Genomic DNA, 18,361 nt, shown 5'->3' on the forward strand with positions numbered 1-18,361 from the left:
ATAGAAAAGGAAAAAAAAAAAAGACAATAACCTGGTTTCCTCAGGACCACCTTAAGAAGCGATTGCGGTGACACTCAAAGACGAGTTGGTACATCTTGGAAGGGAATTGAGATAGTAAAAAAGTAGGAAAGCGCTACATCTGAACAAAATGCACGCACGTCTATGCATCAACAAGGCGTCGCTTCGTCCTCCCCTTGCTGTCCTACACCGAGACATCTTTGACGCGCAAAATATGTACAGAAGCCGCGCCGCCATCCCGTACGCCAAGACGCCAGCTAACCATGTCCTCTGCTACTTTCTAATCTTACACACGCTTCACTTTTCAAGAAATATTCTGTTGCGTCATCGTAATTTGTTCTTCCGGGGACCACAGACTCAATGGAAGTGCCTCAATCTCCTCGTCATGTACGCCGCTCCAAAGGCGCAGAGGCCACCCAGGAACAGGCAAACGGCAATGGCGTTGGGTCCGTCCTTGTGAAGCTCCTCGGCGGGAATATCGTCCTCGGTGAGCTCCGGGCTCTTGCCCGGTTCGAGAATGGAGAAGACGATGGCGCCGACAAAGGTGCCGATGAACTGCGGGACGGTAGAGAAAATGTTCAGAATGCCAAAGTAGATGCCCGACAGCTCGCCCGAAGACGAGGAGCCGCGGCCGCGGGGGTCGTCGTGGTCGTCGCCGCCGTCGTCGTCATCGCGTTCCAGGTCCAGGGTCTGCGCCTGGCCAAGCACGGGCAGCTCGATGGAGGGCGCGCGACGGTAGGCGGCGGCGTTGTCTTGGCCGGCGGTGCTGAGCCGGTTGACCTCGACGCCGAGGAAGGTGACGGGGGCCCAGGTGGCGAGGGCCCACGGGAGGCCGCAGAGGGCGACGAGGAAGGTGGCGAAGCGGAAGCTCTTGGCCAGGGGCGCGCACACCATGGCCACGGCGAAGAGGAGGTGGCCGCATACCCAGGCGGTGAGGAGGTCGGGCTTGTGCTGGTTGAAGGTCTTGACGAGCGAGGCGACGCGCGGGGAAGGGCGCGGGGTGAACGAGGTGTCCTCGGGCGACTGCACGACGAGGGGGAGGAGCCAGGAGGCCAGGAAGGTGATGAAGGAGAAGATGGTCAGGGAGGTGCTGCCGATGCGGCCAATGTCGCCGAGAATGTCGTGCGAGTGGATGGAATCGGCGGGCACGTCGTAGCGGAAGTACGTCTCGCCCACCCACGTGGTGCTGTAGAAGAGGAGGGGGAACCAGCCCAGCCAGGCCCAGAACTGGGCCCAGCAGATGGCCTTGATCCTGGGCGGGAGCGTCCGCATGGTCGAGTAGATGCGGCTGATGAACTTGAACGACCCGCCCTCGTCGTGGGACTCGTCGCCCTTGGTGGAGACCAGCACGCGCTCGGTGACGGCCCAGCAGGTGACGCAGGCGGAGAAGATGTTGAAGAAGCTCGCGAGCAGGGTGATTTGGTTGAACTGGGTGTCGCCAAGCCATTCGCCGAAGAGTCCGACCAAGTCGATGGCGCCGGCCCCATATGCCAACATGTTCCCAAAAGCGCCCATCCTGCTAGCTGTACGGCAGAAGCCTGCGGTCAGCCAAGCTCAAGTGGCAGCGAAACAGGACGCCAGGTCACGCGATATTTGTCTTTGACTTACACCATGCGGCGCCGGCTTGTTGCTTCTCGATGGGTAGGGTGTCGACTACCAAACTTCTCGCGCAGGACATGACTGGTGATTCGGTTTCGGTAAGTAGCCGTTTATTTATTTTATTTTTAACAAGGCCCGTGAGACGTACCAGCGTTGATGGCAAAGTCGGCGACGTAAATGGCCATGACAGCGAGAAAGATGGCTAGGGTCCGACTAGTCTCCTCGTCGGTGGTCCAGAAATCGGTAATCTCCTTGGTGAAGCCGACGAGGAGGAAACTGATGGTGACGATGATGGAACCCATGATGATAAAGGGGCGTCGGCGACCCCATTTCGACTTGTATTGATCGGCAATGGAGCCGATGATGGGCTGCGTGATGAGACCCGATAAGGGACCTGCTATCCATACAAGGGCTGTATTACTCTTGGTGAGGCCGAGGTTGAGGAGATAGGGCGTAAAGTCTGTTGCGATTGAACAATGGGAGCGTTAGTGATGCCCGTACCAACTCGTATTGTGCGTATTCGTATCGTATCTGGAAGACACCGATTCGGAGGTCTGGGGTCCTCCCCGTGCGGGAAAACGGGCGCTAGTGGGTTAGATGGATAGACTTACAGGTCATCTCAATTCCCCATGTAAAGCTAGATCCCAGTCCATCAGTCTGGGACAGTTTCGACAGAGAAAGGCCGCGTTCCGCGCCGGTAAGAGGGAAAATGCGAAGTAACCTACGAGATGCCAATTTGGGCAAAGGTCAAGAGGATCATACGAACGGTTTCTGTGCTCCCCTTGATATGGGAGCTTCCCGTGAGGACAGCCATGGTGGAGTCGCGTGTCGAAATGGACTATACTGCCGGGTGATCTGTTGCTCTCGCAATCTCGCAATCGCAGTCGAGTTCAATTGGGGGGGGATAGGTGGTTGTTTGATGGAATTCGTCTGAGTGATCGTCCCGCACCACGCGAGAGTTGTGTCGCGTGCTTCGTTTCCCCAGAATCGGTGGCAGTTTGTTCGTCCTCTCGCCGTCTTTCGATGAGGCGACGGGGTAAATTGAGTCGATGGGAAGGTGAAGAAGTTGATGGGCGTCGCCGACACGCCAGCAAATACCATAAAACCGGCGCTGGGCGGAAGACGGCGGAGGATTAGGTCCCAGAAACGTTGGCCAGGAGGGCAGGGGCGCAGGAAGGGGCGCAAGGCCAGCTGTGCAGCTTATGTAGGAAAATGTGACAATTAATAGCACAACGTATGTACCTGTACTCCCGACGGCCGCAGCCAGTGGTTCTGGAACTGGTAGAAGCGGGTCTGGGTCTGGATCCGGTTCCCACCACAGCACAGCACGCACAGCACAGCGACAGCGGTACAGCCCCTGATAGGTCCCCAGATTGATTCCGGGGATGTGGATACGGTGGCCGCAAGATGCGATGATGCGGAATGGGAATGCGAGGGAGTCAAAAGTCGATGGGCTTTGAAAGATTGGGTTAAGGGTCAGGGCGGGCCGTTTTGGAACGAGGATTGGGTAGGAAGCAAGGATCGCCAAGGCAGGGTCTGGACTGAGATTAGGAATTTGATAATTGTTACGTGAAGACGGGAAGCTCATCTCTTTTTCGTTGCCATGCTGGCTATGCTGGCGAGAGTACACGTGTAGAGATGCCGGGCTAGGTCTACACTCGAATGATGCGACGGTATTGTATCGATGCGAGCAGTGTAGCGATCGTGGTGTACCTTCAGTACAACGTGCAGGTACCGTAGGTACGGATACAGAGATTCTCAATCATCTCTCGGCGTGACGTCAATAACGCGAATTCGTGCAAGATACTCCTTCGTACGAGCGAATGCGTCCCCCTGAATTGTATCTCGGGTAGTGTTGTACCCAACAATATAGGGAAAGTACCTGTACGCATGCGGTGCGGATACCGGTAGTTTCGAAAACTGCATCTTATATTAAGCTACCTAATCTCAGTTATTTACCATTTCGTACTTGGTTGGCGGAGCTGACTTTCGGCAACCTTTACAACGTACACGTTCTTGGTCATTCTTTCCCTATTTCCCTTTTCTCAATGGCATACTTCGTAGGTGGCTATGGGTAATGAATGGTGCAAAGAGAATGTACAAAGTAGACCGAAAGGCCGATGTCTGTACAATCTCAGGAAGTAATACTGAGCTCGGAATGTTCATCGACTAGCCTAGTAGGTCTTAGATGAGCCTGATGAATGGATTGGGTGAATTCCTAAAGGAGACGTGTCCGATCGCGGTACTGCTACGGTGCCTTCAGGTACCTGAGTTGAGCCTTAATAAGCCGGATAATCTTCGAGTGCCCGCCCAGTGATAAGATAAGGCATCGACGGCCTTGAAACACAGTTCAGTGCCCCTCCATCCGATGTTCCTCCGCTGCCCTGGGCCGTAATGGCGGGGCAATCCCAATTCACGCAATTCTGCGCCTTTGTGCCCCGCCATAATCGATCCCTTCCATGAAAAACCCACCCCTCCAGCAATCAGAATTCGAACATAGACCAACGTGGGCTTGACCATAGATTCTTGCCCTCGTCGCCCTCGGTCAGTTATAGCTAGTCTTGTTTCCTCGTACCTCGAACCTGACTCACCACCATCACCATTAGGAAACCCGGGAAGAACGCCAACACATCACGAATCCGACGCCACATCGCCTCACCCCCCCCCCCGCGACATCTTTTCCCTTTATTTCGCCCTTTTCCCCTCCCCTCCCGTCCATCCCCTCCCATCTACACTGCGACACTCGACGTGCATATACCTGCGGTGTCACCACACAGCAAATAGTAGCAACACTACAACACTACTCGACGCGCTGCACGCATTGGTCTTCTTCCGCATCTGCTGTTTCGGCCCGCGCATCTGCTGCGACCCCCTCCTGTTGTCCGACCGATTTACTCCTCATCCTCCCACCATCGTTCAATCACGGCCAAATTTCCGACGCGTACTTTTATCCGTTTGCCCCCCATGGATCTCGTCAACTCGTTTGTCCCACCCTTCCCCCCTACAATGCTTCCTGTGCGGAACGCCATACCATGACGAAACAGGCAGATGAGCTGATACATCGGGAAAGCCTAGAGGGGCGTCTCCTGTTCGCGGTGCCCAAGAGTGAGTGAAAGAGCGCCCATTTCTGGCCATCCTCGTCTGAGACGTCACACACACACACACACCACTGGAAGCAGAGCTGACCTGAACCGGCGCATTGTTCCAGAGGGCCGACTGAACTCCGCAAGCCTCAACCTGCTTGAGGGCGCCGACGTCCAATTCCGCCGCGAAAACCGCCTCGACATCGCCCTCGTCAAGAACCTCCCCATCGCCCTCATCTTCCTCCCCGCCGCCGACATCCCCACCTTCGTCGGGGAGGGCAGGGTCGACCTGGGCATTACCGGCTGGGACCAGGTCCAGGAATACGAAGCGCGCGTCCGCTCCTACAACCGCACGCGCCGCGCCTCCCTCGTAATCAACCCCGACGAGCCGCAGGACCTCAAGGAAGGCGGCTGCGACCATGTCATGAACCTGGGCTTTGGTGGCTGCAAGCTCCAGGTCCAGGTCCCCGAGAAGGGGGCATACGTCACCACACAGGACTTGGTCGGCAAGACCATCGGCACGAGCTTCGTCGACCTGGCCGCCGAACACTTTGCCAAATTGGAGATGGGAATCGACAGCTCGTCCAGTGGGGGCGCGGCTGTCGTTGCCAAGAAGCTGCGGACCAAGATCATCGAGCTGAGCGGCAGTGTTGAGGCGGCCTGTGCCCTGGGCGTGGCCGACGGTATCGTCGATCTAGTCGGTACGTCATGTTTGAAATTCCTTCTCTACTTGTCTCCCCCAGTTCAGTTCGCTAACCCCCTTTGTCTCCGCAGAATCGGGAGAGACGATGAGGGCGGCCGGACTCAAGGCCATCGACACCGTGGTAGAGTCGCAGGCAGTGCTCATCAAGTCGCGCTCGCCGTCCAACCCCGAAATGATCAGGCTCATTACCGCGCGCATCCAGGGTGTCATCACGGCGCAGAAGTACGTGCTGTGTCAGTATAACATTGAGAGGTCGCGCCTGGCCGAAGCCAGCGCCATCACGCCGGGCAAGCGCGCGCCGACCGTCACCTCACTCGACGAGGAGGGCTGGGTGGCCGTGAGCTCCATGGTGGTGAAGAAGGAGCTCGCCGTGGTGATGGACAGGCTGACCGAGGCCGGCGCGCAAGACATCCTGGTGCTCGATATTCACAACACTCGATAAGGGTGGGAGATTATAGCCGGCCTTGCATTGCGACAGGGGGTCATGGTATTGGAAATGCAGGCGATGGAATGATTAGTCGAGGAGGAAAAAGAAAAAAAAGAAGGGAACTGTGGTAGTTTTCTTACGTTACACTCTCGATACAGATGTTACTCGAAACCTGCAACCCTAGGTCGCCTGTAAATACGTACGACGTTGCCGAGAGGTTATGCAAGGTGATGACAGAACGTCAGACAATGTTCGTACTCCAAACCATCGTTCTTTTTTTATCTCACGTCACTCCTGAACCCTGTAAGGTTTGTTTCTGGGCCTGTCGATCCGGGGAAGTACCATCATGCTCATCGTTGTACATATGGCCACGACCATTGCTAAGGGGATCAGTGTAGCATTCGAAGAGGGGGTGTTGCAATATGTGGGACAGCCGATGTTCCCTGGAGCTCTGGGATGGAGTGACAAAGTCAAACGTCAGACTTGAAAAGGAGGGTGGGAGGGCGGCCGGTACCACCAAGGAAACTTCGAATCGTCCCAGCCCGTCGTTTGGACCGTTCGTTCTTATTTCAACGACAGCTATTTATCCTCGGGTTCATGGTCCATGTCGTGATATATTCCATCCGTCTTCAATTCCGTGGTCAACACTTTGGTTCTCACCTTCCTACCTACCTACCCATGACGAATATCAGCGATTAGCCAGCCATGTCGTCATCGGTTCCTGCAGCCAAAATCACCACCAAAAGAGGCAGCGACGACAATGGAGCCGCCATCGACAAGCGGTCGGTTTACAAGGTAAGGAGGCAACAAAAAGAAAGAAAAAAGCCGCTCATGTTCTAGCAACAGCCGAAAGACTTGTGACTCTTGGGTGGTTTTTGAATTCTTAACCCTACCTTCAGCCCCTTTTCACTCAAGACAAGCTGACGGGATCGTTCCAGTTCGTCACAACTCCCATCATCTTCGTATCCTTTCTCGTTTCCCTTGCGTGGATTGACTTCCGCTACACCCTCCAGCGGCCGTCAGGCACCGCAAGGGGGCTTGGAGGTGGCCCGGGGAACGAAGGGTACTACCACAGCCATCAGGCGAAACTGGCCAAGATGGAGATGGCGGATGCCTTGGGGATCAGGGGCTACGTTTCCCTCGTACTGCTTGCGGTGGCTGTCCTCCTTGGCTGGGGAGGTTGGGAGGCTGTCAGGTCCATCTGGCATTGGTCTGCTTCGCGCACCGCCACCTGACGAGAGATTGGGAATGGGATCTAAACGATTCGCCTTTGAACCATTGCAACCGGACGGGAATCAAAGAAGATGAAATGATAGCCCGGCCATGGAGATCGGGTATGTGAGCTCCCATCATCGATGCACGTGAGGCTCCCGGTGCTTCTCTCTTGCCCCTGATTTTTCAGGAAGCACTTCACCTCCCCATGCGTATCCATCGTATGCAGAACGACCATCTCGGTGCCCCGTCATGCCACATGCGCCGTGGCGGCCGCGAGGAGGTTCGTCCCGACACCCAATTCCCTAGAGTCCGAGTCAACGATGAAACCCGAAGCCACGCCGTCCGGGTCTTCGCCTCCTTTTACTTTTCTCCTGCTCCCGCTTCCGCTCCCGTCTTCGCGCCCGCCGCACTGTCCAATAAGATGGTCCCACAACCCGTCCCGTGCCGCCAGTGACCCGGTGGCTGTCTGGGTAAGACGGGGGTTTCTCCACGACCTTGCCGAAGTCTTGTCCCCGGGATACGGCCGGATGGTAGTAGTAGTCCATGTGCGCCTGTATGGCTCGGGCGAGTAAGCACGGACGGTAACCTGCTTCGATGCGAAGGTCGGGAGTCGGGACTGGCGTCACAGTTGCAGCCACAGCCGCAGCCGCAGCCGCAGCCGCTATCGCAGTTGGAGCTGCGGGGCAAGTCGTAATTTGAGGCGCCTTGGTTGGCACGGTGTTCGGCCGTCGTATGAAGTACTTTTCTCTCTACCGTTGGATTAGTTCTTGTGGCGTTTCAAAAGCAGCATCAGGTATTCTAAACCACATGGCGCTGCTTGCCTCCACGCGAAAGGTGTCTCGATCCGTGCTGGGAGGATTGAGATTTCCCATCGAGTCACACACTTCGTGATGGCGGTGCACCTGGTTCACCTGGTTCAACTACCTGCCTGAGTCTGGCACGCGGAATTGCCCGACAGGTTCCTCTTGCACACCCTTCGGCTGACATTGCATGACGGACCTGCTTCATAGTCGTCCACAAGTGAAATGAACTGCCTTTTGCCATTGACCAGATAAGGCTAGGAAGTAAGAATTCGGGAATTATCTTACTCAGGGAGAAATCACCCTTTTTTCCCAGTTTTCCTTTCGTTTTATCATAGTGGCTCAAGGATCACGTTCGTTGCATAGAGTGGCTGGAACCCCGAAAACGTCGGGTCCTGAGAAGCGGAGAGCATAGGGAATTCATGGCCATGAGACTGGCAACAGAACCGAGTCGACACTCAACGGTCAACAGTACAACGCCGGAGTAGTAATCCGAGACACTGAACGTATGATCAGCCTCCACCTTCTGCCCATCTACCCCAGGGAAAAGAGGGATAGCTGGCCAGTTAGCGACTGTGACTTCGCACCGCGAAGTGCGAGAGAGCTTTGCAATCCTGACAAGGGCGCAGAATGGCTTCGGAATTCACCAAGGACGGACACCAAATTCCTTCACTTTGTCTTGCCGACCCAGTCAGTGCTCTCGTGACCTACGCCGACCTCGTTAGACACCGGTGGATACGGCCATGCAGCCGCCATCGTCCTTTCTGGGGAAGAGTCGGCACGCCAGCCAAAGTGGTGAGCGGCCAGGCAAAGGAGCTGAGGTCGAGAGTGACGGAATGGCGGGGATTGAGGGTCGTAGCATGATTGCAGCGAATGATAGGCAACTAGCTCGGCATTCCTGTGAAATATCGGGGGGTACTGTAGACAGAGAGCACGGGACACGGTAAGGTGAAGGAGGTAGAGGAGACACGGGGTAAAGGCGGGGGAGATCCTTGCCTGGGGTGCAGAACAGAAGGAATCCATGCATATGGCAGGTTGTGCTGTGACTAGGTATTGACCTGGACTCTAAGTTCAGGTGAGGTGCATGGAAGAGATTTGTTTTGTTTTGGAAATTCTTGTTTCGTTGAGGAATTCGTAGGTGTCGTCGAAGGCTCGATGAGCCAAAATGTCCAATGTCCCGGGAATGACCCTGTTCTTGGCTGCTGCAGGCGGCCAGCGTGATGTCGTGACAGATCGAGTATTTGCGTCTGGCCTTTCAACGTAGGTATTTTCGTACGTACATGGCGCTAAGCTCGCTGCTATTGCCTGAACAAGGATGACATTGACAGATGAGAAGGTTTTGCCCTGCCACTTTTAGTATGCACAGAAGAAAGCGGGGCGAGCTCGCTTGGTTTTGCCTCGATTGGGGGTTAACTCAAGAGCCGAGACGGCGTGCAACTTGTACAAAAGAAGCAAGGTGGACGAAACTTCGGTGACGGACGACGCATGGCTCATCTGAAGCTCGTGGCGTTGGACGATCTGCACGGGTAGCACGCTAGGACGACGATGTTAATGACACGTGGGGGGTTGTTTGTCGTTCTTCACCAGTGAGCTGGGAAAGAATACTGTGGCCAAATGAGTGAAAAGGATGGTGAGCCAAGTGATGAAGATAGACAGGCAGCCATGGTGAGGAATTGGATTGTGTTGTGGACTGTGTTGTCTGATGCTTTGAGGTCCTGTCGACAATGAGGAATTGAAGAGGAACGTGGATGGATGGAAATGGAGATGGAAATGGAAATATTCGTATACTAATTACGTGCCCTTGAAACGGTAGATGGATTAAGGGTACTTTTGTACGTACCCACTTACGGTAGTGCGGACCCTCGAATCGGATGTAATAATTTCTTTTGTCAGAATCCTGATTGGTTCATGAGACAGACACCTACTCCGTACCTTACTTAGTGTGTACATTAATAGATCCGAAGATGGTCTTGAGCGTTCACCGCCTTGGCCTTTTTGCTTGTCCCTTTTGACTCCGCCACCCAGAATTACCGAACCGCGGCCGCGTCCATATTGATCTTCTCGGTTGATTTCAGGGCATTCTAACAGCTTCTAAGACATAACCTATTCTGCCAGAACTGATCATCTCTGGTTGGTATGATCCAGTCGTGTGTCGTCGCTACTACCCTCTATCTTGGGTAGTATCAATAAACCTACGGCGTGGTATACGGTACGTTGTACGTTGTAGTGGAGCGTCGTTCACCCAGCCCACCGTAACTCCACGTGCTAGATATGCCGTGATACCACGTTTCGGCTCGCGCCATCTCGCGTTTGGCAATCGCCCGACGCTTGGAAGACCGTCCACAGTTGCAATGATATCACCCACCATCTACGTTGTATATCACCGGGTAAGGCGACGACGTCGTATTACCTGCTCTCTTGTTCCAAAAAAGGAAAAGAAAAGAAAAGGAAAAAATAAAAATACCTACAACGTACATGACTTGATCATCCGGCGATATTGTAGGTTCCTCCGTGGCGTTATCGACCCGCTCCTTCCACGAGCGGTTTCTAGAAGCCTTCCTCCGCAGCCTCTGGATCTAGTAGTTCAGTAGTTCCTGTTCACCTGCCTTAGTTGTCCGCAGAACACTGCATCACTCACACCTCCATCACATCAACCATGTCGAAATTGGGAATAATCGCCACCACGACCACGGATCTTCGTCGCACGTTTATTGCCCTTGAGCTTTTAGTGTCCTTTGTTCCCTGGAATTTCTCAAACGAAACAACGTGGTCGCGTTTACTCTTAGTACCCCTGTTTCAGTGTCGTGAGTGAGGTCTGTCGATCAGCGAAATGCGGTCATTTCGCATTCAGATCGAAATTTTGAATGGCGAGGACCCGGTGTGCCGGCCTCCCCCTTTTTCTTCCTTTCCTTTCTTTATTTTTTCTTTTTCCTTTTCTTTTTTCCCCCCTTTTCCCTTTCCCCCCTTCTCCTCTTTCCCGTTTTCCCACCTTCCATCTCCCGCATCCTTCAGCCAGGACTTCTCTTGCCTAGCCAATCATGCGCTCTGAGATCAGCCACGCATCTCGCTTTTCTTCCTAGCTCTGATCTAACGCTGCAATGCCAAATGATCCATGTCCAGAGACATCGACGTCCAGCTTTACCCGACGGAATCGAATTCGTCAAGGTGTGTCAACCTCGCACCATGCGATTCTTGGAACTTCTCGGAACGGCACTTCTTCAAGCCACGTACGAGGTAACCGTAGACGAACCATTTGTTCGACACTCGGGCCGTTGGCCGATTTGCCGAACCATAATCTACACCCCGGCTTTCGAACGCCATTGACTATAACGGTATTACCTATTACCTCTTGCCTATTACAACGTAATTACCTATTACCTACTACTACTGTACATATGTAATACGCTGTACCTACAGGCTGGGCTAGGCCGATTGACCTAGCCGGCCCAAACAAATCTGCCCCGCGAGCTTCGCAGCGACGGGGATTCCCTTACCACAAGATACCGACCGGGCCGCGTCGTCCCTACGAACTCTAAATCTCGGTTCTTATGGGCAGGCGATCATCCTGGTTCCAATACCTACAACGTACAACGTAGTCGTCTTGATGGCTTATTTCATACTTGGCCCCTTTCCAACTTGGGATACCAGTATAGGTAAGAGGTGCAGGCCTCCCGTTTTTTCGTTAGTGGGTCGTCTAATTGTGGCCGATTCCATCCGCAGCCACCACGAGTAGGTCCGATACCGGTCTAATTGCCATTGATTGGTACCTGTCCTCCCCTGGTGGGTTTGGCGGGGCCACCAGAGAAACCCACTCGAGCAAAAGAGCGACACTATCGAGCAGCTTCCGTCATGTCTAGGGAAGTTACATCGTAAAGAAAACCCTCTTTGTAGGTTATCAAGCACGAGCAAGTTCTCACACGAGATAGTCGGCCCCGAATCACTCCAAAGGAAAAAAAAAAAAAGGGGGGGGGGGGTGCCACTGTCGTGCTTTCGGGTCTTCCCGCTGAACAGGACCGATTTGTGGAGTGAACTGGAACGACCTCGCCGACCATTGATGCATGCCAATCAATCCGAATGGTTCACTCCACTATTTCTGATCCCCAGTCCTCCATGCAACCTTCTGGTTGGCTGGGCTGTCGAGGACGTTCAGTTGAACGCCCAGGGGCCTTGTCACATCTCTAGGCGGCATCGGATATGAATCGGCTTCGGAAAACTTTAGCACTTCTTTCCTGCTGACGGACAGATATCCCGGCTTTCGTCGTCGTCGTCGTCGACACAGGCACCTGCATGAGCCAGGTATTTTGTGACCTGTGAGCCAACTAGATCTTAACAGCCTGGTGTTAAGATGCGTTGTACATTGGATATGTGCATATATACAACGTCGTTGTACTCGGAAGGGTCCATGTTCATTACAACGTACATTGTACTTGCGACCTGTTGGGGACTGTACCTACAACGTACAACGTATGTACGGTACGTCGTACATACATGCGTTGTAGTCATGGGAACAGGGGCAAGGAGCTTTGACTTTCGCCTCCCCCTTCCTTCCCTTGCGCGTCTGTCTCTCGGATTACCTTAACAAGGTGATTCCAACGTTTTGATCCTTCCCTGTTTTCTCGGGGTGCCTTGGATCAGTTCTGAATTCTGGTCCTGTGAGGAGTATCACATCACACCCAGTATTTGTTCGTCTGGCCCCTTCCTGATCACAGATATCTGGTAAGAGCAGTTAAGCTGGCTTTTGCGTCCCCGGCGTCATGCGTATGCACTCTCGACGCGGCGAAATGTCACCTCGGAGAGGAATTTCACTTCGGTACCTAACAGCCATGGCACGGAGACTAGGGAACTCCCTCGGTCAGCCGGCGGATCCTAGCTGCACATCACCCCGATCGATTGTACATACCTACAGTGCACCACAACATACGGCGCGTACGATGCACGCCTTACTACAACAGGAGTCCGTAACGGGGTAGGGGTGGTGGAAAGAGATGACCCACATTTCGAGCACACAACGGAGACGTCGAATTAATTGCTCTCCTCCCACCGGTATTGATACAAACCCACTTCGGGCTTCCCACGCTGCACAGGATGCAGGGTAAGGGTGGTTAAGGGTGGCTCCTTCACTTATGGAGCGGAGCTGGTAAGCTGGACGGAGCGAGGTCAACTTTCGCCGGAAATCAGGTTACTTTGTACGTTGTACGTCTTGGCAGCGGCGAGAAGTTGAAACCACGAGAGTCGTCGACAGAGCAAATTCACTGACAGAATCAGGTTCCCGACGAGGACAATGTGGACTTTGCTGGCCATGGAGACGGTATCCAATCCATAGTCATGAATATTCATCGACAACTCATAGCGAGTCGAGAAATTCTCGTCTCATGTGGCGCCATAATAATTCGACCTTCGTCATCGACCCATCAACGACACAGGCATTGCATCCTGCACATCAAAGGATAGTCCCCTGGGGGTGGGAATGGCAGTGGCATCTTGCGAACACGATGGGGCGCAACGCAGCGCAGAGAGCAAAGGAAACAAAACAGGCCAACGCAACGCACGGAGGGGCACCTGCCCTATTAGGCTGATAACAGCCCGTCAAGGCCAGAATGTCCTCGCATGGCCACATGGAGAGTCACCGGCCACATGGCCGTCGGTATGTTCTGGTATCCGTTGTCGAATGCAAGCAAAGCATCTGGCCCAGTTCTGGCCCACGGGACCAAACCCAAGTGTTCGTGTTGGATCGTTGGAACTGACCCCGAGGGGTCCCAGTGCCATATGTCTGGCTCGGGTTTCTATCCACTGACCCAAGGACTCCTTTTCTTGCGGGGACTTTAGCTTGACGATAGCGCCTGTTCTGTTATCGGGGGTTTTCACATATGCAAGTATTCAATACTTTGCGCTAGACAGGTTGCTGCAGGTGTATTTCGTACACACACTCTCTCTTTCTCTCTTCTTCTCTCTTACACACACCCACAACCACACCCACCCATCCTCGCACACACTCACTCACACAAATGCACATACATACACACCCCATCTCACTTCGCTGAGGGTAAAGTATGTACAACGTACATCGTTGTACGTTGTACGTTGCAGTGTACTGAAAAGAAAACTGCGGAGCTGGATGTGCGTTCTTGCAGGGAGCCCCTTGCCTGTAGGCGAGAGCCAAGGCACGCCGGCGTACTCCGGCTCGGCGGATCCTTGACAGGCGCTTCTGACAAGTGCGGATACAGATTCGCTCCGGCGCGATCTTCAAGGTACCGTACGACCCACCCATGGCACTTTTTATCCCTGCCTACCATCCAAAGTGGACCGGGACCAGAAGCCGATTTGCGATAGAGAACAGACCTTTCGGGTACCTAGCGCTCGTCTTCCCCCGCAACAGACGAGAAGGGCAAAGTGTAGTATGACGGTCGAGCTTAGGACAGATTTTGGGACCTTTTCGTTGTTTTGGACACCTCACGGGGGGTCTCCCTTCGTCGCATCGCCCCTCTTCCCTATCTCCAACGGAGAAGCGAGGCAAGTCGAGCCCCAAAGTCAGATCTAAGAGAAACCCACATGTGTGCGTACGTTGTATGTACGTTGCACGCACCCCATCTATCTATCAACACTAACTAATACCTAAGCCTTACGTTCGTCATCCATCTCGCCCATCTCCGGAAACCGCCACCCGCCAAATGAAGCATCGCCCACGTTGTCCGCCCCTCCCATGACTTGTCGAATCCCAAGCCAGGGCTTAAAGGGACGGAGGGAGGGGCGTGACCAAAAGGGCCAAATCACACACACACACACACACGCACACACACACACACACAACGCATGCCGATTTCAGAACAGCCACCGCGTGTTCTTGCCCGCCGCCAGAGTGCCAATGAGCGTGAAATGGCCCCAGAATGGGGAGCAGACATTCGGCAATGTAGCAAGCAGCACCACACGCTGGCTTAGTTGATTCCCCCAAGCGTGAGCATGGCTCGAGAGGGTTCCACGACTGGCAGTCTTGCGCTGACCTAATGCCCATCCCCATACATCAGAATATGCTCGAAACTGGCCTGAGTGATGTTGGTTGATAGATCATCCAGTCAAAGGAGACGAGGCGGCGGCGAACCAGGCTCTTATCATCGACGTACGTTGTCCGACTGATTTGCTATGTCATCCTCCTGGGAATTGAACTCTCAACGTGTGCATATCTACTGGCACGAATTAGACGACCCAGAAGCATGCCAATTTGGTGGTGGATGCATCCAGCGGCTTTGGACCCCGCCCCCCCTGCCTCTATTCACGACCCCCTGCCTGGGAGGGACCAGTTCGGATAATGTGCTGGCGGGGAGATGAGCAACTAGCAAGGATCTGCGAGGTCTATCCGTCGACCATCTCAAGCTGAAGAAGTTGATCCATGCTACGAACCTCGACGTCCTGCTCGTTTCTTCACCATCTGGTCGTTTCAGTCCCGCCGAAGCAAAAAGATGCTGTAGAATGAAGTCAGAGAGCCGCCCAGACCAGAACACCCTTGCTTTCCCCATAGGTACCCCTGTCTCGCCTCTGGTTTCCCAACCATACTTAGTCCACGATGCACAATTTTTTTTACATGGTCTTGTTATGGAATACATACTGTCAGAATCTCTCTTAGAGTGCCGGGACGGCCTCTGCCTCTTATTACTGCCTCCCCTGCTCCTGCTGCTTTTCTCTCGCCGTCCCCCTTCCTGGAGAACCTCTGCCTGCCTAAATACTCACTTGCCCTCTGTCCCGCCAGCCACACCCTATCCTCTTCTCGGCCCCTTCTCCATATATACTGAAGCGTGTGTTCTAAAGACGGGAAACGCTTTGTGGAGCTGTCAACACCAACCCGCGCCGAGCCTTAGTCTACGACGCATTCGCCAACGCTGACATCCCATTTCTTTTTCCCATTTTGCGAGACATCCATCTTCTTGTGTCCCAGACTCTTCATACCGCCTACTCTTGGCCAGTACATACATACAGGCCCCGGAGTCTCCTCCGAGGAAACACTCCATTTAGTCAAGACGCATAAAAAGAAACCTCTTCACCAAACAATCCAACGGAGCGGCTACACATCGGCAGCGAATCTCAAGAGAATACGGAAATTGTCAGGTGGATTAGTCGCTGATTCACCGCGAGTCTCTTCTCGAGTGAGACATCAACTCGACTGGCCAACCATCTAGACACTGCGAAACCCAGACCCACGAGCCCGCGGCCAACCACCATCTTCGCTGGTAGGCGAACATTCCCAAAGTGAGTACTTCACTGGGGATTATAGCCAGCTGAGAGGCTTATCCTGCCAGTAGGCATACGAGGCCTCAGCTACACAGAAATACGGTGTCAGCTGGGCACAACACGCAGTAACCCTGGTGTCTTGGACCGCAATATACTGCATTGTAGTCTTGAACTTCAACAGTCGTGTCAATTTGTTGGAGGAAAAGGGGTTGGAAGAAGGAAAAGAAAAAAAAACCGGGGGAAAAGCAAGTATTGGAACCCAACATCGCCATCTGGCGCAGTCCACATCAATTCCACCACATACCCATATACGGATACGGGTTTTAATCGGACATCACCGCTGTTATTCGACGTCGAGAACCGGCACATCCCTGCTCATCGGAGCGCGTCCCGCTACCACATCTTCGACGAGAAATCTCGGCTTCAAGACAAAACTTCACCGGAGCGCATTCACGTTTTGCACCGACGCCTGACACTGTTGCGCCGCCTCGAGGTGACCGACCGTCTTGCCCTGTACTTCGGAGGCGTAGGCTCGAGCACGCGAATACCTAGGCTGACATCTCTTCACTCGCTCACCTGACGACTCTTCGCCACTACACCACGGTTCCAGAACCCAAGGCAACGACATTGGACAGTGGGAGAATCGACATCTCGAGGAGTGAGGGCGACGTACCACTTGATTTCTCACTGCCTTGTTACTGGGTTGTCGAAGATTCCAGGTCGAACGATCTGAAAGGTTCGAACCCCGAGCAGTCCAACAGACTCCTTGCACTGCGACACGCTCCTTTATCGAACTGGGCAACCGGGCCCCTATCACGAACACAGCTATCTTGAGACGGGCGGAAGAAACGAATAGGAGAGACAGCTCCTGAGAGATCGAACGCGAAGAAAAAAAAAAAACGTGAAAGAGGACAAGCAGTCCAGGGAAGGAAAGAAATCCAACTTCACGACCTAGGTGGAGGAAAAGAAGCAAGGTGCTGAGAACGACGACAACAGGCGAGTCGGAAATCTCGACGAGGTGCACCCAAGATTCATCAACCGTGTTTGGACTTTCTTGCAGAGTTTACGGTAGGAGGCACCCCCCTTCTTCACACATATCCCGTCCGCCTGACCAGTTTGACACTTGAACTCTATCCATACATATGCCTTTGCTTCATATCTATCTTGAAGGAGTTCGGACGGACAGATGCGATAGCGTTGTCCAGTTCAGATACCACACGTATAGATAGGACTCGGACTCAGCATCTGCCCTCATCCTACCCTCCCCCAAGAAAACATTCTTACACTTGCTCCTTAATCATGGGCGAAGCATTGCTAACCTTGTCTTAGACACTTACCTGCGGCCCGAATCTAAGGCAACTCGACCAATAGGATCACCAGAGGGCAGGAATCAAGAAGGAGACATCTCACACATCAACGTGAACATAGCTGCAGCGGAGAGTTTTGGATGGCCGCCGTCTTTCGAGCACCTCCTTCAGACTATTTGACGTCTGGGTACTACCCCGACGCTCTTCAGCAGATGACAACCGCCACCATGGCCTACCCTTACCACTCACATACATCACTACCACTGAGCGACGGGCCAGGCATGGGGTTGGCCCCATCCGGATACCTGCCGAGCTACGGAGCCACAACGGTCTCCGGGCACGGGGCTTCGGCGTCCATTGACACGCCCCCGTCCCACGAGACATCTTCGCTCAAGGATCGGAGGGATTCCTCGTCACAGGCCGACGAGGAGCTCAAGCGCTCTGTGTCCTCACCAAACGTCAGGCCCCACTCTAGCAACGCCTCGGAGCATCATCAAATCGGCTTACCAGGGGAGAAGAAGAAGAATAAACTAGGCTATCACCGTACATCAGTAGCTTGTGGTGAGTTGTCATGTGGAAAATATAGCGAGATATCGGAGGATGGCGCAGACTAAACTAAACATTGCGTCTAGGACACTGCCGGCGGCGCAAGATACGGTGTATCCCCTCCGCGTCTGATGAACAGGGTCGGTGCGTCAACTGCATCCGCCTCAAGAAGGAATGTAGTTTCTACCCCGTCGACCAAGCGCCACCCTCAGATGCACGTCCCAAAGCCTCATCACGGGCTTCTACCGCTGGCTCGAAGGTCGCTTCGTCTTCGTCATCTCCCGCCCTCTCTACTCAGCCATACCCAGGGCCTGTGGCAACTTCAAACCCCCAAATGAACCCCCAGCACGCCCTGGCTGTAGAGCCTCCGGGGCCGGGGATCGAGTCACCTAGGGAAGCTATCGGTGCGTCTGCCCCCCCCCCCCCCCCCCCCCCCCCCCCCC

General features: G+C 54.0%; 9 protein-coding genes across 9 annotated transcripts in view; 6 read left to right on the top strand and 3 right to left on the bottom strand.

Annotated features, from left to right (window-relative positions):
* Positions 1-2: 2 nt before the first annotated feature.
* ACRALDRAFT_1063769 (uncharacterized protein) lies at positions 3-2,765 on the bottom strand. Its single transcript, XM_071016852.1, has 5 exons — positions 2,343-2,765; positions 2,229-2,254; positions 1,766-2,077; positions 1,627-1,698; positions 3-1,541 (listed from the first exon to the last, which is right to left on the bottom strand). Exons 1-5 carry the CDS (start codon positions 2,429-2,431, stop codon positions 376-378), a joined length of 1,665 nt encoding a protein of 554 aa, XP_070875262.1. The 5' UTR covers positions 2,432-2,765; the 3' UTR covers positions 3-375.
* ACRALDRAFT_210570 (uncharacterized protein) lies at positions 149-351 on the top strand (the record flags this gene model as incomplete). The annotated part of the gene is made up of 2 exons (XM_071023262.1): positions 149-283; positions 328-351. The coding sequence occupies 2 exons, from the start codon at positions 149-151 to the stop codon at positions 349-351; spliced, it is 159 nt and encodes a 52-aa protein (XP_070875263.1).
* A 1,407-nt stretch (positions 2,766-4,172) lies between the features above and the next one.
* On the top strand, positions 4,173-6,127 carry ACRALDRAFT_1063761 (uncharacterized protein). Its single transcript, XM_071016851.1, has 4 exons — positions 4,173-4,598; positions 4,688-4,722; positions 4,826-5,401; positions 5,475-6,127. Exons 1-4 carry the CDS (start codon positions 4,582-4,584, stop codon positions 5,843-5,845), a joined length of 999 nt encoding a protein of 332 aa, XP_070875264.1. The 5' UTR covers positions 4,173-4,581; the 3' UTR covers positions 5,846-6,127.
* Positions 6,128-6,535: 408 nt separating this feature from the next.
* On the top strand, positions 6,536-7,065 carry ACRALDRAFT_1070664 (uncharacterized protein; the record flags this gene model as incomplete). The annotated part of the gene is made up of 2 exons (XM_071017793.1): positions 6,536-6,625; positions 6,730-7,065. The coding sequence occupies 2 exons, from the start codon at positions 6,536-6,538 to the stop codon at positions 7,063-7,065; spliced, it is 426 nt and encodes a 141-aa protein (XP_070875265.1).
* A 48-nt stretch (positions 7,066-7,113) lies between these two features.
* ACRALDRAFT_1063760 (uncharacterized protein) lies at positions 7,114-7,717 on the top strand. The gene has a single exon (XM_071016850.1). It carries the CDS (start codon positions 7,251-7,253, stop codon positions 7,497-7,499), a length of 249 nt encoding a protein of 82 aa, XP_070875266.1. The 5' UTR covers positions 7,114-7,250; the 3' UTR covers positions 7,500-7,717.
* Positions 7,718-8,338: 621 nt separating this feature from the next.
* On the bottom strand, positions 8,339-8,928 carry ACRALDRAFT_2035274 (uncharacterized protein; the record flags this gene model as incomplete). The annotated part of the gene is made up of 1 exon (XM_071020775.1): positions 8,339-8,928. A coding segment is annotated over exon 1 (302 nt), but the record flags the coding sequence as incomplete, so codon positions are not given.
* Positions 8,929-9,981: 1,053 nt separating this feature from the next.
* Positions 9,982-11,502, top strand: ACRALDRAFT_210566 (uncharacterized protein; the record flags this gene model as incomplete). The annotated part of the gene is made up of 7 exons (XM_071023259.1): positions 9,982-9,992; positions 10,073-10,265; positions 10,457-10,619; positions 10,659-10,723; positions 10,858-11,116; positions 11,263-11,361; positions 11,402-11,502. 7 exons carry the CDS (start codon positions 9,982-9,984, stop codon positions 11,500-11,502), a joined length of 891 nt encoding a protein of 296 aa, XP_070875268.1.
* Positions 11,503-11,539: 37 nt separating this feature from the next.
* ACRALDRAFT_210565 (uncharacterized protein) lies at positions 11,540-14,547 on the bottom strand (the record flags this gene model as incomplete). The annotated part of the gene is made up of 24 exons (XM_071023258.1): positions 11,540-11,675; positions 11,749-11,757; positions 11,826-11,932; positions 11,963-12,011; positions 12,083-12,153; positions 12,202-12,234; positions 12,266-12,295; positions 12,334-12,394; positions 12,440-12,495; positions 12,519-12,544; positions 12,612-12,659; positions 12,727-12,745; positions 12,836-12,921; positions 12,967-13,006; positions 13,036-13,209; positions 13,267-13,417; positions 13,473-13,628; positions 13,711-13,735; positions 13,773-13,795; positions 13,823-13,841; positions 13,869-14,050; positions 14,110-14,131; positions 14,185-14,379; positions 14,469-14,547. The coding sequence occupies 24 exons, from the start codon at positions 14,545-14,547 to the stop codon at positions 11,540-11,542; spliced, it is 1,797 nt and encodes a 598-aa protein (XP_070875269.1).
* A 3,052-nt stretch (positions 14,548-17,599) lies between these two features.
* Positions 17,600-18,361, top strand: part of ACRALDRAFT_2027820 (uncharacterized protein) — a gene marked incomplete at both ends in the record, with an annotated part of 1,615 nt that continues 853 nt past the window's right edge. The window contains 2 exons of the mRNA XM_071020492.1: positions 17,600-17,933; positions 18,005-18,322. Coding sequence (XP_070875270.1) covers positions 17,600-17,933; positions 18,005-18,322 — 652 coding nt within the window. The remainder of the gene's footprint in view (positions 17,934-18,004; positions 18,323-18,361) is intronic.

The sequence above is a fragment of the Sodiomyces alcalophilus genome (genome assembly GCF_042370955.1).
Source record: "Sodiomyces alcalophilus JCM 7366 unplaced genomic scaffold ACRALscaffold_4, whole genome shotgun sequence".
Taxonomy (NCBI): domain Eukaryota; kingdom Fungi; phylum Ascomycota; class Sordariomycetes; order Glomerellales; family Plectosphaerellaceae; genus Sodiomyces; species Sodiomyces alcalophilus.